General features: G+C 37.3%; 1 protein-coding gene across 6 annotated transcripts in view; it reads left to right on the plus strand.

The window, feature by feature from the left end:
• The window catches only part of GRIA2 (glutamate ionotropic receptor AMPA type subunit 2), an 88,664-nt gene that overhangs the window by 49,419 nt on the left and 20,648 nt on the right, over nucleotides 1-18,597 (plus strand). For all 6 annotated transcript variants that reach the window (XR_009486222.1, XM_059844447.1, XM_059844449.1 and 3 more), the window contains exons 5-10: nucleotides 27-80; nucleotides 2,323-2,484; nucleotides 15,897-16,064; nucleotides 16,343-16,447; nucleotides 17,115-17,225; nucleotides 18,347-18,553. Coding sequence is in view for 5 of the 6 variants with exons in the window: in XM_059844447.1 (XP_059700430.1) it covers nucleotides 27-80; nucleotides 2,323-2,484; nucleotides 15,897-16,064; nucleotides 16,343-16,447; nucleotides 17,115-17,225; nucleotides 18,347-18,553 (807 nt within the window). In the remaining variant the exon portion in view is untranslated. The remainder of the gene's footprint in view (nucleotides 1-26; nucleotides 81-2,322; nucleotides 2,485-15,896; nucleotides 16,065-16,342; nucleotides 16,448-17,114; nucleotides 17,226-18,346; nucleotides 18,554-18,597) is intronic.

The following is an 18,597-nucleotide window of genomic DNA, read 5'->3' on the forward strand; positions in this document are numbered from 1 at the left end:
TGGGGGTATTTCTTCTTTTTTTACAGGTTATCACAATTGGTAAACATGTTAAAGGATACCACTATATCATTGCAAATCTGGTAAGCATTCTTAGTATTTAAAATACCTGTATTGCTCATTTGACTGTTTGTGGAAGAACATCTACTAGTATTTTGTTTTAAATACATTTTAGAAAAAGGAAAAAAAGCTTTATCCTTGCTTTATGAATGCATGTGTTGAGATTGTTTGTTTATTGGCTGAGTGTTTTCAGGGTTTAAATGCCTCTTATGATATTCCCATCAATGAGAATGAAGGTTGCTCAGCACCTTCAATAGAACTTTTCCTTTTCTACATACTTTAGAAAAAGAGGATATGTAAAGTAGAGAAATAACTTTCTGCATCATAGGATGATACATTCATTCAGCAAGGTGATGATTTCTCTCTCATGACTTTTAAACTACTTCAGAATCATGTTTCTCATGTTTCATTCTGCTAGACTAGTGAGTCTCAGATTTCCACATTTCATCCCTCAGATTGGCTGGGTGATCAGTCTGAATTCATGTTTTCTTGAACACAGGTGATCAGGCTGTATAGCTAATAGTGTTCCTGCAGGGAAAGCTCAGAAAACTCACTAAATTATGTCAAGGGAATTTTTTGAAATTTTTGTCTAAAGGTGAAGGGCCTTTTTATTGATAGTAGTTACTGAAGCTACAGGAACTAATCCAGTCCTTTTTTGTAACAGACAAAGCAAATTCTGTATGCCCAAATCTCAGTTATCCTGTTCAAGGAAAGAGTTTTGGGGGTTGCATGGTGTGAGTGCCACCAAACCATTTTTTTTTCATCATTTATTCTTGAACTGTGACAGTGTTTGATATAAATTCCAGCAGGGCCCAGAGTGCCCCAATTGACACTGTCTTCCAACGTGCTTTGAGGAGCCTGAGGAAACAGAAGGAGCATGGTGTGCCTGTGGCCCTTGAGGCATCACCCCTGTCTCCTCCTGGCCTTTGATGGGAGCATTTCCCCCTCCAGGCAGGCAGTGCTCTGAAGAGTCATGTGGGTGCCACCGTGTGAATAAGCCTTTTGCTTCAAAGGCTGAACACTGGGGTTTCATTCTTATATCTTAATAACTCATTTTTGGATAAAGAAGTGGAGGTGATGATATTCATAGATCAGGCATAAAAGTCTTACAAAATGTGAGAAATTATCTGTTAGACATCTGTGCTTTGCATTGCAAATGTTGGATAAACAGTATTTTGAGTCTTAAGGGAAATTTTAGAAAATGTGCCCAGTGGATTTCATGATGTTAACTGGTTGCTATTTTAGCCATTGCTTTAAATTTGTAACAGTAAGTCCATAAGATCTAAAAATTACTGAATCTTATGTTTTAAAGCTGTTTAATAGCATGTATAAAGTGTTTATGGAAGTGATTTTAAAAACTTGTTTTTCTCTGCCAGAAGGAGTATTTGAATCATATCTTCACTGAACCCATCTGCTTTCTTCTTTTTGGACTGTAGTAATATTCTCCTTCCGTCTGATCAGTCATTCTGATCAGAAATTTATCTATTTTGAAAATTAAGAAATGCTGATAGATGGAGGTTTGAATATATAATTAATGTTCCTGCTCAACTGTCAAGTTACATGATCAGTGTAGAAGTGTCTGTATTAGCAGGCAACAACACATGAGGATCATTAATATGCAATAATTAAAGAGCATCTCATATAGCAATTGTAGCACCTTCTGATAATGTGGTTTGAATTTGCTGCTTCTTTTTGTATTCACTCCCAACATTCATTGGTAATGAAGTCTCTGACATCGTTATTTCATGTAAATGCTTTGTATGCTTATTTGGGTGAAGTTAAATCACAGAAAACAGAACACAAGAACTTTTTATAAGAATGGGAAGTGGTTCTTTATGTCAGAGGGAGGAGGCAGTGGAGATGGTAAGTCCTTCCACATGCTTTAGAGTTCCTAAAAAAGAGGATACAGCTGTGCCTGTAAGTATTCCTACCTAAAACTTGCTTGCCTGTTACTCACGTCTCGTGTTCCCTTTCTCACTTAAGTGGTCCCTTTGAAATTAACAGGATGTTTAGGATGGCAAGGACAGGTCCACTCAGCCCTTGCTCTCTATAAAAGCGTTTGTCTAGTGGGCAGCAAGAGGCATTGCTGGCTGATGGAGCTGATGACTCAATCCTGGCAGCCCAGGGTTTAAGTTGGATCCAGTGTGAGGATAATGTTGGCTTACTGTTCTGCAGTAGAGGTCATATGGTAACTCTTGCTTTCTATACACTATTGAGAGAACTGCCAAAACTATTAAAATAACAGACAATTTTTTCTGTGCTCAGGGATTTACTGATGGAGATTTGTCAAAAATTCAGTTTGGAGGAGCTAATGTCTCAGGATTTCAGATAGTTGACTATGATGATCCCGTGGTGTCGAAATTTATACAACGTTGGTCAACACTGGAGGAGAAAGAATATCCTGGTGCACACACTAGTACAATCAAGGTATGTCTCATGTTTGTTTTAGCTGCACTAGAAGTACAGGAAGTGAAGGGTTTGGAATAGAATAGCAAGAGACAGAGAAAGCCCTTGAAAAGCCACAGTCCCAATGCAATTTTATATTTCTCGGGAGTACTTTTAACATTCTCTGTCATAGGACTGATTGAGCAAAGATGCTACACTCTTAAAAATGCTCGAGACAATTTTTTCTTGTGTCACTGTAAATCTGTGCCTGGCAGCTTGTTAGGTAGTTGGTTTAGATATGATGGTAGATTATAACTAGATCTACTGACATTTTTGATTTTTCTCTTTGTTTTGAAATGTTTCTCTTTCTCTGTATTTTGAAATGTTTAAAGACAAATATTAATCATGCTTCTGGGGAGCACAGATTTAGCACTTTTTTGGTGTAACATAATAACCCAAAGAAATGGTTAGGCAGCTCCTTTGAGACAGATGCCCAAGTCCTACAAAGACTTACAAAATTAAATGCTATGCCTGACATGCAGAATCTTGGTCTGATTTCAGGCCTGCATGACACACAATGGGCAGGTATTTAGCTTTTTTACCTCAGTTTTTCTGGATGAGACTAGGATAATAGTACCTTCTCACTTTCTCTAACTATCAATTAGTGGCTGCAGGATATTAAAAAGAATAATTCAATTTCTGTTTTAAGTAATACAATCAGAGATTTTAATGAGAACATGTTATTAAATAGCTCTAAAAGACAAAATAATAAGTTGCAAGTGTTCTAGCCATAACTTTTTTGTGATATAATTTGAATATGAAGCATGTTCTTAATTTATAATGGAATTAATAAAAAGTTCAGCATGGAAGGAAGAACCATTTTTTTCAAAGGCCTGGTAGAAAACCTTAATTTTAATTAAAAAAAAAATAGATTCCTTTTTTATGGGACCAAGTTTGATGGTAGTAAATTTCTTACTTATGTTTGGAAAAGCAAACTGGAGTCAGGTGTCAGGTCTTTAGGTACATTTGTATTACAGATGTGTAGTATATGTAATCTGTATTGCTCTCATGTAGGAAAAAGGGAAGGGATGTGGCTTGGAGAATTAACAGAAACCTTTTGTCTCTCTGATTCTTGAGTGCCCAAATCTACCCACATATTCATGTTGCAGAATTATAGTCTGGAAATAATAATAGGGAAATAGATAAAACACATGACTACAGTGAAGAACTCAAACTGAAACCAAGATGCAGTTTTTATCAAAGATGGAAAAATAGATGGGTGAGACACAGTGATAAGGTCTCTGGTGTTACTTACACTGGGGAGTGTAAGATAACATGAAGTGGTGGCAATGTTGTATTAAAGCACTAAAAGCTCTAACTCTCTCACAGGTATTCCCTTTATTTCTTCCATGATAAGTCCTTTCAATTCTAGTAGAAATTGAAAGGGTTGAAGGAGAGTATTTGCAATATCTTCTGCTTTTGAGATTTATTTTTTAATAGATAGGAAAAGTAAAGTATCTTGAATTTCATTAATTTAAAACGCATTTCAAATTAGTTTAAAAGGCTGACCTCTCTTTTTATATTGTTTGCTCAAGATATATATAGGACTGCACTGATACTCAAGAAATTGGGAACTGTGTTAGATTATCAGATAATTTATAAATGCTAGAGGTATTGATGGTGAGGAAAGTGTGGATGTATATTGCAATATTTGGTGACATGGATTGTACCAGTTACTGTGTTTCTTTGTGTAGCTTTCTATCTCTTGCCCTCATACACATATTAGTTGTCACTTTTGCTTGTCATTACAGGCAGGGTTAGAGGTATGTCACATTTCATTCCCACTTTAGAGGGAGCTAGAGGCAGGGCAGAATCATAGAAATCATGGAAGCAGGGCAGGAAAGGTCTTTGAGTGGTCAGTCACCCTTCTGTCCTCCTTGCCTGAAGGCAGAATCAGATAAACCTGTGCAGTTCCTCTGAGTAGTGATTTCACAGCTTCTCCAAGCATCCACCTCAGCACTTAAATGAGCTTGGTTTTGGCTTTTGTCTAAACTTAATCAGTCTTTATATCACCTAACCCATTACTCCTTTATATCTTTCTAATGGCTGTGAAGGGTTCTGCTTTTTCATTGTCCTTCTGTATTTGAAAATGGCTGCCACCCTTTCTGTCTTTCTTCCCTCCCTGCAAAACCAAATTATCTCTTTTTCTTTGATTTTTCTGCTCTCAGATCCTGTTTGTCATTTTGCTCTGGAGCTTTTCTATTTGGTACCTCTTTGAAATGCCAGATGGGCTTCTGCAACACATCTGAGTGCTATGCTGAGGAGATGGAAATAATGGCTTCATGTGTCTCAGAGACAGTGCTCATTTCAGGGGGTTCTTTTGTATTAGTTTCTTTTACTCTTTTTTTCCTCTCCTCAGTACCATGACACTAGTGAGGCGCATCTCTCATGAGATAGATGCTAACAGCCAAATCTTTTTCTACATCCCTTTCTTGTGCTGTTGCCAATTTAGATGGGCTCATACCATATCTGTCCACTTCATCATTACTTTTAAGTACAGGCTTTTTTCATTGACTCGTGCTGAGTTGCATTTCTTACCTGTCCTTTGTGAGCATTTCATCCTTTCTTATATTGTTATTCTAGCTGTGTTACCCTCTGCTTCTGTATAAACATCTAGATTACTGAGCAGGTTAATGCACTGGTCTCCCACTTGTCCCTTAAGTGGTCTTACAAATAACTTTTTTCCCCTTTTGATTTTGAGGTAATTGTCCAAATTGCCAGTGCTGATAAATGAACTTTTGCTCCCAGTCCCAAGGAATCTAGGAAACTCTTGCTGCAGATTCTGTATGAAGCAGATAGGAAGGCTGACAAGAGCCCTGCATCATCAGTATAGAAATGAGAGGTGGTTACATGCCCCTAACAGGAAATATTATCTCTGGGATTGCAAGTGTTCTGTCATTGCAGACAAAAACATTGCATCTCTATTGTATTATCTCCCTTTTGTAATCCAAAAGTAAGTGTACATTCATTTCATTACAAAATGCAAGTCAATGGACTATGAGCTGATAAGACATACCACAGCATCCAAGTGCAGTCCTGAAAGTAGAGAAAGGCACCCTTTCTAAGAAAATGTGCATTTCAAAGGAACATGCTCTGCAAGAAAGAAGAGCATTGCTAAAAGCCTCTTCCACAGATGCCCAGAAGGGTATCTGTATCAAATTGCTTTAAAAATGTATCTTTACAATTTATTAAATATTAATTTTAAAAAATTGCTGTCTTAGGACGTAGATCAGAAAAGACACTGATCTCATGTGTTGCTTCACTGTACCTGTACTGATAAAAGCACAAGTTTCATAGATTAGGCAGGATGCTAAAAAAAAGTACTTTGCAGACTTTTTTACAGAATATTTTTACATCTGTCAAAATTAATACTGATACATTGTTTATTTCAGATTAAATTTAAAACATTTCTGTTGTAACCAGGGGTGTTACCAGTCTATGCATGCAGTTCTAGAAGAGCTAATGTGTAGATCTTGAAACATAGAGTTGAGCACCCTGGCTAATTTTTTGTCAAGTAGCAAAAAGAAAAACATGTTTAATTTTATAAAGGCCAAATAATAACAAGCTGAAATTTTCTTTTGATCCAGTATTGTGTATTTAAAAATATGCTGGGCTTTCTGAGCCTAATGTTGTTCCAGGCTGTTACATTTAAGGCAAGCTTCTTGATCTTGTGGAAGGACACTGAAGGGCAGCACATCCGTTCACATCCAACTGCTCCAGTTTGCTGATCTGATTAACCCATTCTCTCTCTTTGGTCTGTTTGCTGAAGGAAGCTCAATCTCTGTCTCTTGAAGGCTACTGAGACATAAGTTGTACTGCCTTTCTGTGGCAGGGTTTTGGTTGAAAGGGACCATAGGGATGGCTTTTGTGAGAAGCTTCTGGAAGCTTCCCCCATGTCCAGTGAAGCCAATACCAGCTGGCTCCAAGACTGACCCTCCTCTGGTTCCCCAGGGCTGAGCTCATCAGGGAAGGTGGTGGGGACTCTGATAACACTTTGAAGAAGAGGACAAAGCTGCTGCACAACAGCAGCCAGAGGGAGGAGTGACAATATATGAGAGAAACAGCCCTGCAGACAGTGCAGAAGGAAGGACAGGAGGTGGACCAGGTGTCAGAGAAGAAATTTCCCTGCAGGGGAAGAGTGTGCAGAGCCCACCCTGTGAGGAGGAAGCAGTGGCAGAGATGGGTGCTGAACAGACTGCAAACCCCCTTCCACATCCCCCTGTGCCACTGTGGGAACAGAGTGTAAAGAATTTGTGAGTGAAATTGAGCCCAGGAGGAAGGGAGAAGTGGGTTGAGATGTTTGGAGATTTGTGTTTTGTTTTCTCATTATCCTACTTTGGTTTGATTGGTAATTAAATTTTTTTCTGAGTTGAGTCTCTTCTTCCTGTTATGGTCATTGCTGAGTGATCTCTCCCTGCCGTTATCCCAACACGTGAGCCTTTCATTTTATTTTCTCTTCCTGGTCCCTCTGAGGAAGGGAGTGACAGAACAGCTGTGGTGGCACCTGGAGACCAGGCAGAGCCAACCCCCCACCTAAGTACTAAGCTTCAAGTGGTCATGTCCTGTGAGGGACAGCAAAGGTCTCTGAGCTTGTCTCCTTTGGACAGGAGGAGGCTGAGGAGTGACCCCATTTTTCTCTACAGCTTTCTAAGGAGGGGAGTGGAGAGGGCACTGCTGAAATCCACTCCTTGGTATCCAGTGACAAGGGGATGAGTGGGAATGGTTCAGAGCTGCACCAGAGCAGGTTCACACTTTGGAAGCATTTGGACATTTGGGAGCATTTATTTACATTTCTTTCATATTTTTAGGGTAGTCAAACAGAGGAACAGCCCTCCATGAGAGCTGGTTGATGCCCCATGCCAGTCTGTCTAAGAGGCATTGGGACAATTCTGATAAAAACACACTTTAGAACTGGTCAGCCCTGAATTGTTCAGGCAGCTGGACTAGATAACCATTGTAGGTCTGTCCAACAGAGATAGTCTATTCTACAAGCCATCCTACTCTGGGATAAGCTTTTCTAAGAGCAACCTGAGGCTTGAAGTGCCTGACACAACTTGCCTATGATATGTACAGAGACTATGTGCAGCATGCAGAGAAAAAATTGGGGCTGCCTGGTTGAAGACCTAATTAAGCTCAGACTCCTAGAGAATCCCATTGTGTCAGAAGGTGATAACAACCCTGGTACTCATGCAGCTATTTTGGATGGGTGAAACTGTTTCATGCTGGCACATAATGTTTCAGATGTTCTCTTTTCATGGTTGTATTTCTGGCTTCATAATCTCTTTCCCCATCCAAGCAGTGCATAGCTAAGATACCAAAACTCTAGATTGTTTTTGCCTCCTGATTTTGTCTTCAATAGTTTCACATTTTCAGGTTTCTTTTTTATAGTCAAGTCATATAGTCTTTAGGCAATTATTATGAAACCATAAGTCAGGAGTAATGATGCTTGTAGCTGAAAGATGCTCGTTTCACTGTACTGGTGCTAATTTAGCTGAAGGAGTCAATACAGGTAAGGTGCAGAAGAAAAAATACAAAAATACGTAGCGCACAATTATTTTCCTTGCAGAAATAATTAACATTTAGATGACTCACTTATGTTAATGAGCAAAGAAGCAAACAATGTGAACAAAGACAAAAACACTGAAAACAATTATTCACACTGAAAATTCAGAATACAGTTTGTCTAGATATAGATGACAAAGCAAAAGTGTACAGTTGATGAATTAGACATTATCTTCATTTTGGGCCATGCCTCTTATGATTGCAGTGTGTTGGAAAATGGTTTTATAATGCAATGAATTTTAATAAGAGTTATAGGGGATATTCTGTTGCACCTGCTATAGTTTTAATAGAAAAATATGATTGAATGTACCTTAATTCATGTGGATCATAATGATTTATAAATACGATGCTTTTTAAATAGGTAATTTTTAGTATTTAGTACAAGGTTAATCAAGGAACTGATCTGGAGTATTCTTTTTTTTCCTAAGTTTCTTTATAAATCTGTAGATTTTTGAGATAGTTCTGCCTGTTTTCAGTCCTTGCATTTTGGTTTTCTGGGCATAAAAAAGGTATGCATCAAGCAGTTGGTGTTCTAGCTACCTGGTTTCACTGGGCTTTCAAATCCCAGTATTCAGTCTTCTCTAGTTGAAAAAATAAATACAAAAAATGTGAGCATAAGAAATTTCAGTTGAACTTTGTGCTTCTTTTTAATAGCTTAAGGCTGTTTTGTGTAAGTAATCACTCATTCCAGCATAGTTAATTTGGGTTGGGTTGTTTTTTGGTTTTTTTTTTTAAGAAAACTCAATTAAAGAATGGAACGTTTAGTCACTGAAAGCAGTGGGTGGTTTGAGGCAATATCTGTAGATTTGTCTCAGACATGCAAAAGGCCAATTGACCCAGATCCTTCGATCCTGAAAGTGAAAGTGGCTGAACTGTGCTAAAGCAGATTTCAGAACCCTACAGAGCCAAGGTCTGATGTCTCTCTGAAGCTATGTTTCTTTGAACTTGAATCCACTTTTTCTTAGTGATTATAAATTGTTAAGGATCTTTTGCCAGCAAAGTGCAGTGAATTCCACCTGCCTATTTTTCCAGGAATTCTGTATTGCTTTTTCTCAACCAGCAATTCATCTGGATATGGTGGATATAAACAGGGAAAGCTACTATTCCTTCATGATTTAATTGTTCCAAAAGGTCAGACATAACCCTGGCCTCACAAAGATCTATGCCATTTAGGACAGTCAAGCTTGATGGAGAATTGGGGATAAGAGGAGAAGAGGGAGTCATAGACAAAGATGAAAATAGTAGGAGGAATGATGCCATGCAAAAAAAGGGTCAGCAAAGTGAAAAGAGGCCATTGAAATGTGAGTGAAAGAGACAGAAAAGTGGGCAGCTCAGAGCTGGGGAGGCATTTGTGACTGCAAGTTTCTTGGGTCAGGGGAATAAGGGAGGAGGAGAAGCACTGGGGATACTTAAATGAATAAGGAGGGGAGACATGCAGGTTTTTTTCTAGGGCAAGTCTGGTATTAAGGACCAATTAGTGTAAGTAGCTGGCCATATTACCTAGCATGGGGTGGCAGAAAAATAAAAATGAAGTGTTTATTATTCTTTGACAATAACTATGTCTTTGTGAAATCAGCAACTGGGTAAGAATGGTGTATTCAATTTTTTAGTATTCTGCTTGGAAATTATATTGGGGCAAACAGGAGGAAGCTGTTTGTCTTCATACAACAGGTATCTTGCTGCTGATTAGGGTAGATGAGGAGTGAAAATGAAAATGGGGAATTGTGGTTTAGGAATTGTTTTAGGGTTTTTTGTGTTTCTTTTTTCTTCCCCTATTGTTTTATATTTAAGACTTGAACTATTATTATTAATTTTAAATGGCATATTTTGAAAATTCTTAGAACAACACAGTATATAGGATAAAGACTGCTGATTGGATTTTTTTTTCTCCCTCTCTTCTCCTGGAAAAAAAAATAAAATCCAAAATCAAACCAAACAAACAAAATATCCAACAAAACAGCAAACACCAAAAAATGCCAAAACCCACACTCACAAGAAAAAGGCAAAGAACTCCACACACACTTCAACACTTCAAACATTCACATTAATTCTTTCAAATCCTTTTTTTGGAGTGTATCTTTTTCAGAGAATTGTTTTCCCTTTCTATTTGTACATTTTGTTCTCATCCTGTGAGATATTCCTGCTTGGCCTGTTTTCACTACTGTGACCAAAGGCTTCAGGTTTTGCTGCTGGATCCTGCTTAATTTTATTACCTTGAAGAGTGACATATTTTGTTCTGGCTTAGCCTTGAAGAACAAGCTTTTGTGTATTTATATGGTGAAAATTAAAAAGTTGTATATTCTTTGTGTTTTACAGTGAATTCAAGGTGATTTTATCATTAGTAGCATTGCTGTTTTGCATGCTTATTCTAAGTTAGAAGTAAGTTTACACAAATCATTCTAGAACCTTACTAATTTAGTTAATATGTCTATTTTCCATAGACAGTGGCATGGTTAGAGTATAGCAGCATCTTTTATAAGTGAAATGCTGTGGGTTCCAATTCCAAATAATTATTTTCGTTATTTCTGTAAAGCTTTTTGATTTCAAATCCAAGTAAATGGTTTCCATTTACTATGAGGAAAGACCAAAGTGCTTTAAAACCTGTATTCTCAATGTCAGATTAAAAAAAAGGTAGGTACCTGCACTCTTTTTCTCCTGCTGAATTTGCACCTCTGATGACTCTAGTGAGAAGATTGTTCTTAACTGGAAGCAATCTTGGGGGAGGAATTACAGTTCAGGAATCTCATTCCTATTAGAGTAGTAGATAAAATAGGTAGAAAGGCCAAGCACTTTGGGCTTTATAAATCTTGTGATCTTTGCTATATTCAGTTTTTAAAAGAGTGAAAGAAGGTCACTGTCTCCTATAAATATCCTACAGTGGGAGCATTAGGATAATTCCAGTGCCCCAGTCTTGTCAGTCTCTGCTGGATGTGCTGTGAGCATATCTTTCAAGTAAAAGTTAGACTTCCAGGAATTTAGGGTTTTGCAAGTGCCTACTACTGGGCTAGCTGTTCTGGGTGTGCTCAGAAAGCAGCCTTTCTAAACCAAGCAAAGAGATAATTAAAACACATAAACATGTCAAAAAATCAGCAGATTTTTGCATAGCAGCTCTGGAGCTGAACACAAGTTTTTCTAAAGTGACAGGATGCTTAAGGTATTTCTTGCATCTCGTGCCAGTATGGCACTTCAAAGCAAAAAATGCCTTTTTGTTTAGGTTTTCTGTGCACACAGAGCACTGCAGTTGTCTTTGAATAAAGGCTGTTATCAAAGTATAAGTTGATGTGACTGTACAACTTTGGGGAAAAAAAAGTAATAAAGATAGTGTATTCATTAGGATATATAGGGCTTGGTCTCTAACCCCATCTTTCCTGAGATCAATCTAATAAATTTTTTTAAATGATCAGGTAATTTTACATTTTATTAATCTCTCTTCCCCTTTTAGTCAGGACTGGGATTGTTATTAAAATTTTGCAATTATTATTTCCAAATATCTTGTGTATGTATGCACTTATTCTCAGCTGGAAGCAAGTCTGTTGCTAAGACTGCCTATTTTCACAAGAGCATCATCCTAACAAAGAGGAAGAGCCATGCACTGTGTTTTCTGGGCTCCCTGACCTCTCTCTCACATTGCAGTATTTGAAACATGGCCATAGGTAGTGAAGATGCTCGGGTGCTCAGGGCCCATTTGCAGTTTGAAAGCAACCAGCTCAGCACACTGCTGTGTACACACCCCATTCATGCTAATGCCTGCACAAAACAGGTGAGAGCAAAGCCTGATTATGGGCACAGTCAAAGGCCATCTTCACTTCCAATTACACTTATTTGTACAAGATTTGACAATGTCTCTTGTTTCTATTGGAAGTAGCTCTGCAGTTCCATGTCCTGTCAGGATGCTATGCAAGGTGCCAGGAGCTCCAGAAGGAAATAGCTATTTCCAATCACTTAGGTAATTTTCTGTTAGCACTCTTGTCTGTCAGACCACCTTCAAGCATTTTCCAGGTGTGTGTAATACTGCCTGTTTCAAAATAGCTCCCAGCTACGTTAAAGACCTTTAAGAAATAGGTGTCTGTCTGATGTTGCATCAGTTTGACTACACTGGAAGTGCAGGAGACAGTTGCCCAGTTCCTTCACTAGTTCTTGACAAGTAACTTTGGGCCTCATTTCTTTTTCCTTGTGTGTTTACCTATGTATGTACCTATGTTTTATATGTAATTTATAAAGATGTAGGAATGTTTATATCAGTCTTTCTGCTTTTGTTGTATATAGTAGCATTCTAGTAGAGAAGCACTTTGTTGAGGGAAAAATGCAGAAAATTCAGATGAGAGATTTTATTACAGTTTATTCTGTATATTTGCTGATATTGAAATTGTTTAAACATGAAAGTGGTGGAAGTGTGTTTAGACTGATTCTACCCTTCTGCTCTTGCAACAAAGAACATTTCCTGTATTTCCTCTCTCAGAATTTTACCGCTCTCCAAGGGAAAATATTTGTATCAGATTTTAGGGCTCCTTTCTCTTAGCCTCTGTTAGGGATGCAGTGTCCCTTCTGTGTTCCAGCAGCATCCCCCATACATGGTGAGGAGCCTCCATCTGTGCCTGTTGCAGACTGATTTCTGCCTTCTTGAGCGCTGCTGCAGCTGGATCTGCCATTCTGGCTGAGGTCTCCCTGGTGTCTTGTACAGCAGCACTGCATTCTTTGATGGAGCTGGTAGAGTCCTGCCAAAATTCTCCCATTACTTTGTCTTTCTCTCTGTTGTGTTGGATTAGGGATGAATGGCTTGTTCACAGTCTGTCTGAGTGGTTTTAGTTTGTTACTAGTGAGTCTACAGTGTAAGCATCTGCACCTAAGGTGATCACCCTGGGTTCCTCCCTAGTCTCAGGAGTCACTGGAGATAAATGAGTGAAATCTAAAGCACAATTAATTTCATCTTCAAGAAGGTGTTTAACTGGTCAAACAAATCACACCTTAGAATGCTTTTTCTCTTCTCTGACTGTAAAAACAAAAATATCCCAAATTCAACCTAATCTGTCAAGGATAGATTTAGACATTGCAGATATGCAAACCAAGAGGAAAAGAATTTGGCTTCTTGTGATTCAGAATATTTTCTTTTTTTCTTTTTTTTTCCTTTTTTTTCATTTATGTCTTCACTTTTTTCCTTTTTTTCCCACCACTTAAGTTTACTCTCTTAATTATTTTAGATGTCTGATCATATCTCTCAGTCATGAGCATGTGGACAGTCATTGAGTTAAATTCAGGTCTAACTTACCTTTCTTATAATATATTACAGCTTTGAAATATACATATAACAGAATCTTGTTCTATTCTGGGGTAGTGTTCTGCAATTTCAGAAGATTCAGTTACTGATATGTAAAAAATAGAATCCTGGCCCTTTTAGCTAAGGGTTTCCAGTATCTCCTGAGTTACTGGAAAACATCTGAATTTACAAAAGGCAACATCTTGCCAGTTTTTCTTGGACAGCACATGTAATAACTTCTGCTTAGTCTGGGATGACTTTATTTTGTCTTTACTTTTAAAATTCATCTTTGCAATTGCAGCTTACATATTTTACTACAGTCTATAGAGCATTTAAGTTGAAGGTAGAAAGTTAAGTTAGAAATTTAAGCTGAAGAAAATTACAGGGACATTGTGTTTTCTCTGCTTGGCAATTAAGGCATCTACTTAGATAAAATTATTTTTATTTGACATTCATGAAACCCATGTTTCATAGCAAATGGCATAAAATCTTTAGGCAATTCATCCTATCAGTTTATTATCCTAGTTCTAAAATTGTGAGATGCAGGACATTTTTTTTTGCATATTCTTTGCCGTGTTTTAATTAATGCTAGTGATTCTGTGAGAACTCTAGTATAACACCTATTTCATTTTGTAGTAAAGTGCTGATCTTATCATATAAAGTTGAAAGGAACTGAAATTATGTTGGGAGATTTACACTGCCATAAAACTGTAAGATGTAAGACCCCATCCCACTTCCACAGAATAAAGTTCCAAATAGTGCTCCCATTTATTTTAATAATGAAGATCAGAATGTGGATGAATCTCGAGGAAAACAACGTGAATCAAGGCAGGGCTAATGCATCCTTCAACTTACAACCATTTTATTTATTATGCAGACACACACACACCTCTGCGTGAGCAGGTTATTGGTCTGTCATTTCTTGTTTATGGTAATGAGTTCACTTTGGTTTAGTTTGTCAACTTTACATCAATTTATGAAGCTGTAGATAGTGTTAATGAGCCCCATGAAGGTTATTAGGAGCTGAAAGTGTATGCACAATAAAGCAGTAAGAAATGATTCATAGCCTGCTTGTTTTCATGGCATCTCCAACAGTGCTTTTAAAATATTTTGAGATCCTTAGATTAAAGCTGTCTCAATCTAAATTATATGTGTGATGACACGTATGCACATACAGATACTGATTGATAGGCAAAGCTCTACGTAATCCTCATGGTATGATTGAGCTATGAATATTTGGGTCAGTAATTAAATACTATAGAAATAATATTCTTGAGATAATACACTAAATATGTCTCAATGATCCAATCAAACATAGAATAACTGAATTAGATAGCACTATTGCATCTCAGTTCCAAGCTCTTATTCTCTCTGCTACCCTATGTTTCGATGTTTGATGACAGTGCTGTGTCCAGAGTTTCTCAGAACACCAGTGTGGCACAGTATGTTTCTGTACTGCAAAGAGCAATGTGTAAAGAAGTTCTGCTGGGCAGGGTCCTTTCTTCTCCTCATCTCCAAATTCATGTACACCATTTAAGCACTGCTGCTCCAGTAGGAGGAAGTCGTAGTGACTGCAGCCAGTCTTTCACTTCATTCTTCTGCTATTCTGATCCCTTTAAATATTTCTGTACAAGTCACTGAGAAAACTTTATTGAGAAGATTGACACCGATCACTGAGCTTACTGATCTTTAAAAAAGAGTTCTACTTTCCTTTTATTCCTTTTCTAAGGTCTGACAGTTGCATACAAAAATTAATCTCAATTCAGGAGCTTGCTTTCGTTACAATTACAAGAGCCTTCTGCATGACTTGAGCTAACTAATTAAAATTCTCATTAAAGCCTGAGCCATTGAAGCAAAGAGCTAATACATCATTTCTCTCCACTTTACAATTTATATATTTTCAGCATCTAATAGCCTTCTCAGGGATCATTCCATTCATTCATATGCCTCTAAGTAGTTATATTCTGGCCCATATTTCCAAAAATGGCTCTTATATTTGGCATAATTGCAGTGTTCCACACTCAAAAAGCCCATGCAACAAAGTCCTCAGTATATGTGCACATGTGGTTTCAGTTCAGTTCGTTAGCTGAGATGTAAAATTTTCCAGTCACTGAAGATAAATGCTTTTGACCATTTAGCCCCAGTTTCTGATGTATGTGATCACAGGATTCCTCTCTGATGTCTCAGAAGTTTTAAAGCTCCTTATATTATGTCAGTTTGGGAACATGGGGCTCTTCCTCACCTATACTGCTTTTTGAGGAGCACCACTTGTTCCAGGCAGCTCAGCCCCAAAACTGTTTTCTGTGGTTTTGATAAGATATTGCATACGTGAAAGTAGCTACCCCTGAGATTTTATATTTAATGGGGAAAAGTTAAATGCCTCTATATACAAATACATGCACTAGATGAATATTCATGAATTCTCACAGATGCCCCTCAGAGGGTAACTAAAGAAAAAATGGATTGATTTCAAGTATATCTTACTGTCCTTTCTAGTGTTTAATGGATCACCAAGTGCATTGGAAGGTACAGTGAAGCTGAAGATGGTTTTTAATTAAATATTTTCACTTCTTTTCAGTATACCTCTGCTCTGACCTATGATGCTGTTCAAGTGATGACAGAAGCTTTCCGTAATTTGCGTAAACAGAGGATTGAGATCTCCAGAAGAGGAAATGCTGGAGATTGTCTTGCAAATCCAGCTGTACCCTGGGGTCATGGTGTTGAGATAGAAAGGGCATTGAAACAGGTAGCTTCCCTGGAGTGGATGCTGGGATGAGTGCATGTGTGAAGTTCTCTATTAATGCTTGAAAATATCTTCTAGTCTCCAAACCTGTCTGGATCTTGCTGGGAATAATGTGGAAGTGAAGTCCTCAGGAACTTGGCTAAGATATATATTGCATATTAAAATGACTCTTACATTAATGTTCTTGAAATTTCAATAATCATTTGTGGAAATAAAAACCCCCGTTTTCTGAAAATAAACAAACTTAATTCTTCTACCACTTGCATTTTCATCTGTTATAGGTTCAGGTGGAAGGGCTAACAGGAAATATCAAGTTTGATCAGAATGGAAAGAGAATCAATTTTACAATAAACGTCATGGAGCTCAAAAGTACTGGTCCTCGGAAGGTAATTTGAATTGTCTTATAGCATCTTTAAAGGTTTTGCCATTCTAAGCAATGGGTTAAGGTAGGTACTGAAACATTAATTAAAGCACGAGTTGTCATAATATTTATTCATAGGTGTATTCTACAGTGGTCTTGCAGAGTGAAGTAAACATATGTAATATTTCTTTCTAACAAATATGAATTATTGTATTTGGTAAGTACTACATAAGTGTTTTCCTTTCAGTTTTGTGGATTAAACTTTTTTCTTTCTGATCTGAATTGCTAAATGTGAGCCAGCGTTTGGAAAAATATGCTTCTGAATGACAAAAGCTGGGTACAGCTTTTTAGTGATGTTTTTATAAGTGTGTTTGTGTTTCTGCTCTAATTTCAAATCTCTCAGGGAAAAACAGTTTCTCATGTTTTGCTAATCTGGAGTATTTAAATTTTACAATGTGTGATGTTTATGCTAAAACCTGTTAATATGTGAATAAGAATGGTATGCCTGTTCTAGAAAAAGTAATGTAAACAAATGTCATTACTTCGATCTTTTTAGTGTTTCTTGTAGTCTTTCACTACATAAATAGAAATGCTTACAGTGGTAAATCCATAGCTGAAATAGTTCTGTATGAGCACAAATAAAAAAAAGTTCATATTCACTAGTGTCTGTGCATCCTATACACTCTCTTTAGATTGGATATTGGAGTGAAGTGGACAAAATGGTTGTGAATCCTCTTGATGGCCCTCTTGGAAATGAATCTTCAGGACTAGAGAATAAGACTATTATTGTCACCACTATTTTGGTAATTAACCTCCTATTTTGTCAGAAGACAGTCTGTCCAACAATGATTTGTTTCTCGACATTATGTTAGTTTAAATGTACTGTCTTTTTATTATTTGAGGTTGTGAGCTGTTACTTATTGTGATGCATAATAAAATCTAGAAATTAGGGTAATGTATGGGATTCAGCATGCGGTTTTGATTTGTAGAGGATGAATGGTCTTTGAACATCCTAGAAAGTTATGGTTCTTAAAACTGAAAATGGAAATTAAATACCTTCTTTCAAAGAAGAGGAACTTTCTGAGAGGCAGAGAATTTATAGAATAGATTTTAGAGAATAGATTTTGACAAACAGGAAAGAGACTGGTTCTTAGGCTTCAAGATTGTAACTGCTATGGATTGGTAAAGTGTAAAATTAAACGTTAAATATTGTATTCTGGTTGTTTAGAAAATTAAATTATATATTATTATAAAAGAGCATTTTTCTGTAAATTACACAGCTTGTTTATCAGATTGAACAACCCATAGGTTAGCATAGGAATTTCTCTGGATGCAAGAACAGTCCCATAGCAACTGTGCAAAGAGGAAATACATTAATCCAACTTATGATTCATCACCAATTTTGCCGATGATAGAACTTTAGTGCATAGTTATAGATATCTTACCTATTGTTTGTATCACAATTTAATAAAAATATAGCCTTGAGAACCTCGTGTTTTCTCAGAGAGAGATGTGGTTGTGAAATAGAAAATAATTTTCTTGTGTAAGACAGCAACAAAAGCAACTAAATAATTTGCCTTCTTCCATCCAAACTGTATGAGAGAAAGAAACTGATTTTGGAATTTACTCTTTCTTCTCTGAATGCATAACTCCTGTTAACATTCATGGTCATTATTAACATACTTCTGGGAATCACTGTGCCTGTAAGTACTGTCATTCATGTATGACTCTGGAGAATGCAGCTTTTTAATGTGTTAAAGACACGTGCCACTCATAACTAACAACTAACGTGTACACAGCATGTATGATTCAGATGGTATTGGCTCTCTTCTTTCACGTGTAAAAGGGAACATACCAGTCTGTGAAGTGTACAACAGATGCACCTGTCTCTGCCAAGTAGCTAAGGCAAGTTCTTTCTGTGCAGGAGTCCCCATATGTCATGATGAAGAAAAATCACGAAATGCTTGAAGGAAATGATCGATATGAGGGCTATTGTGTGGACTTAGCTACAGAAATTGCTAAGCACTGTGGATTCAAATATAAGCTCACAATTGTTGGGGATGGCAAGTATGGGGCAAGGGATGCAGACACGAAAATCTGGAATGGGATGGTTGGAGAACTTGTTTATGGGGTAAGAAAATTTTCTATAATAAAGCTATTAAAGATGACTAATGG

This window comes from Haemorhous mexicanus, chromosome 4 (assembly GCF_027477595.1).
Source record: "Haemorhous mexicanus isolate bHaeMex1 chromosome 4, bHaeMex1.pri, whole genome shotgun sequence".
In the NCBI taxonomy this organism is placed as follows: Eukaryota; Metazoa; Chordata; class Aves; order Passeriformes; family Fringillidae; genus Haemorhous; species Haemorhous mexicanus.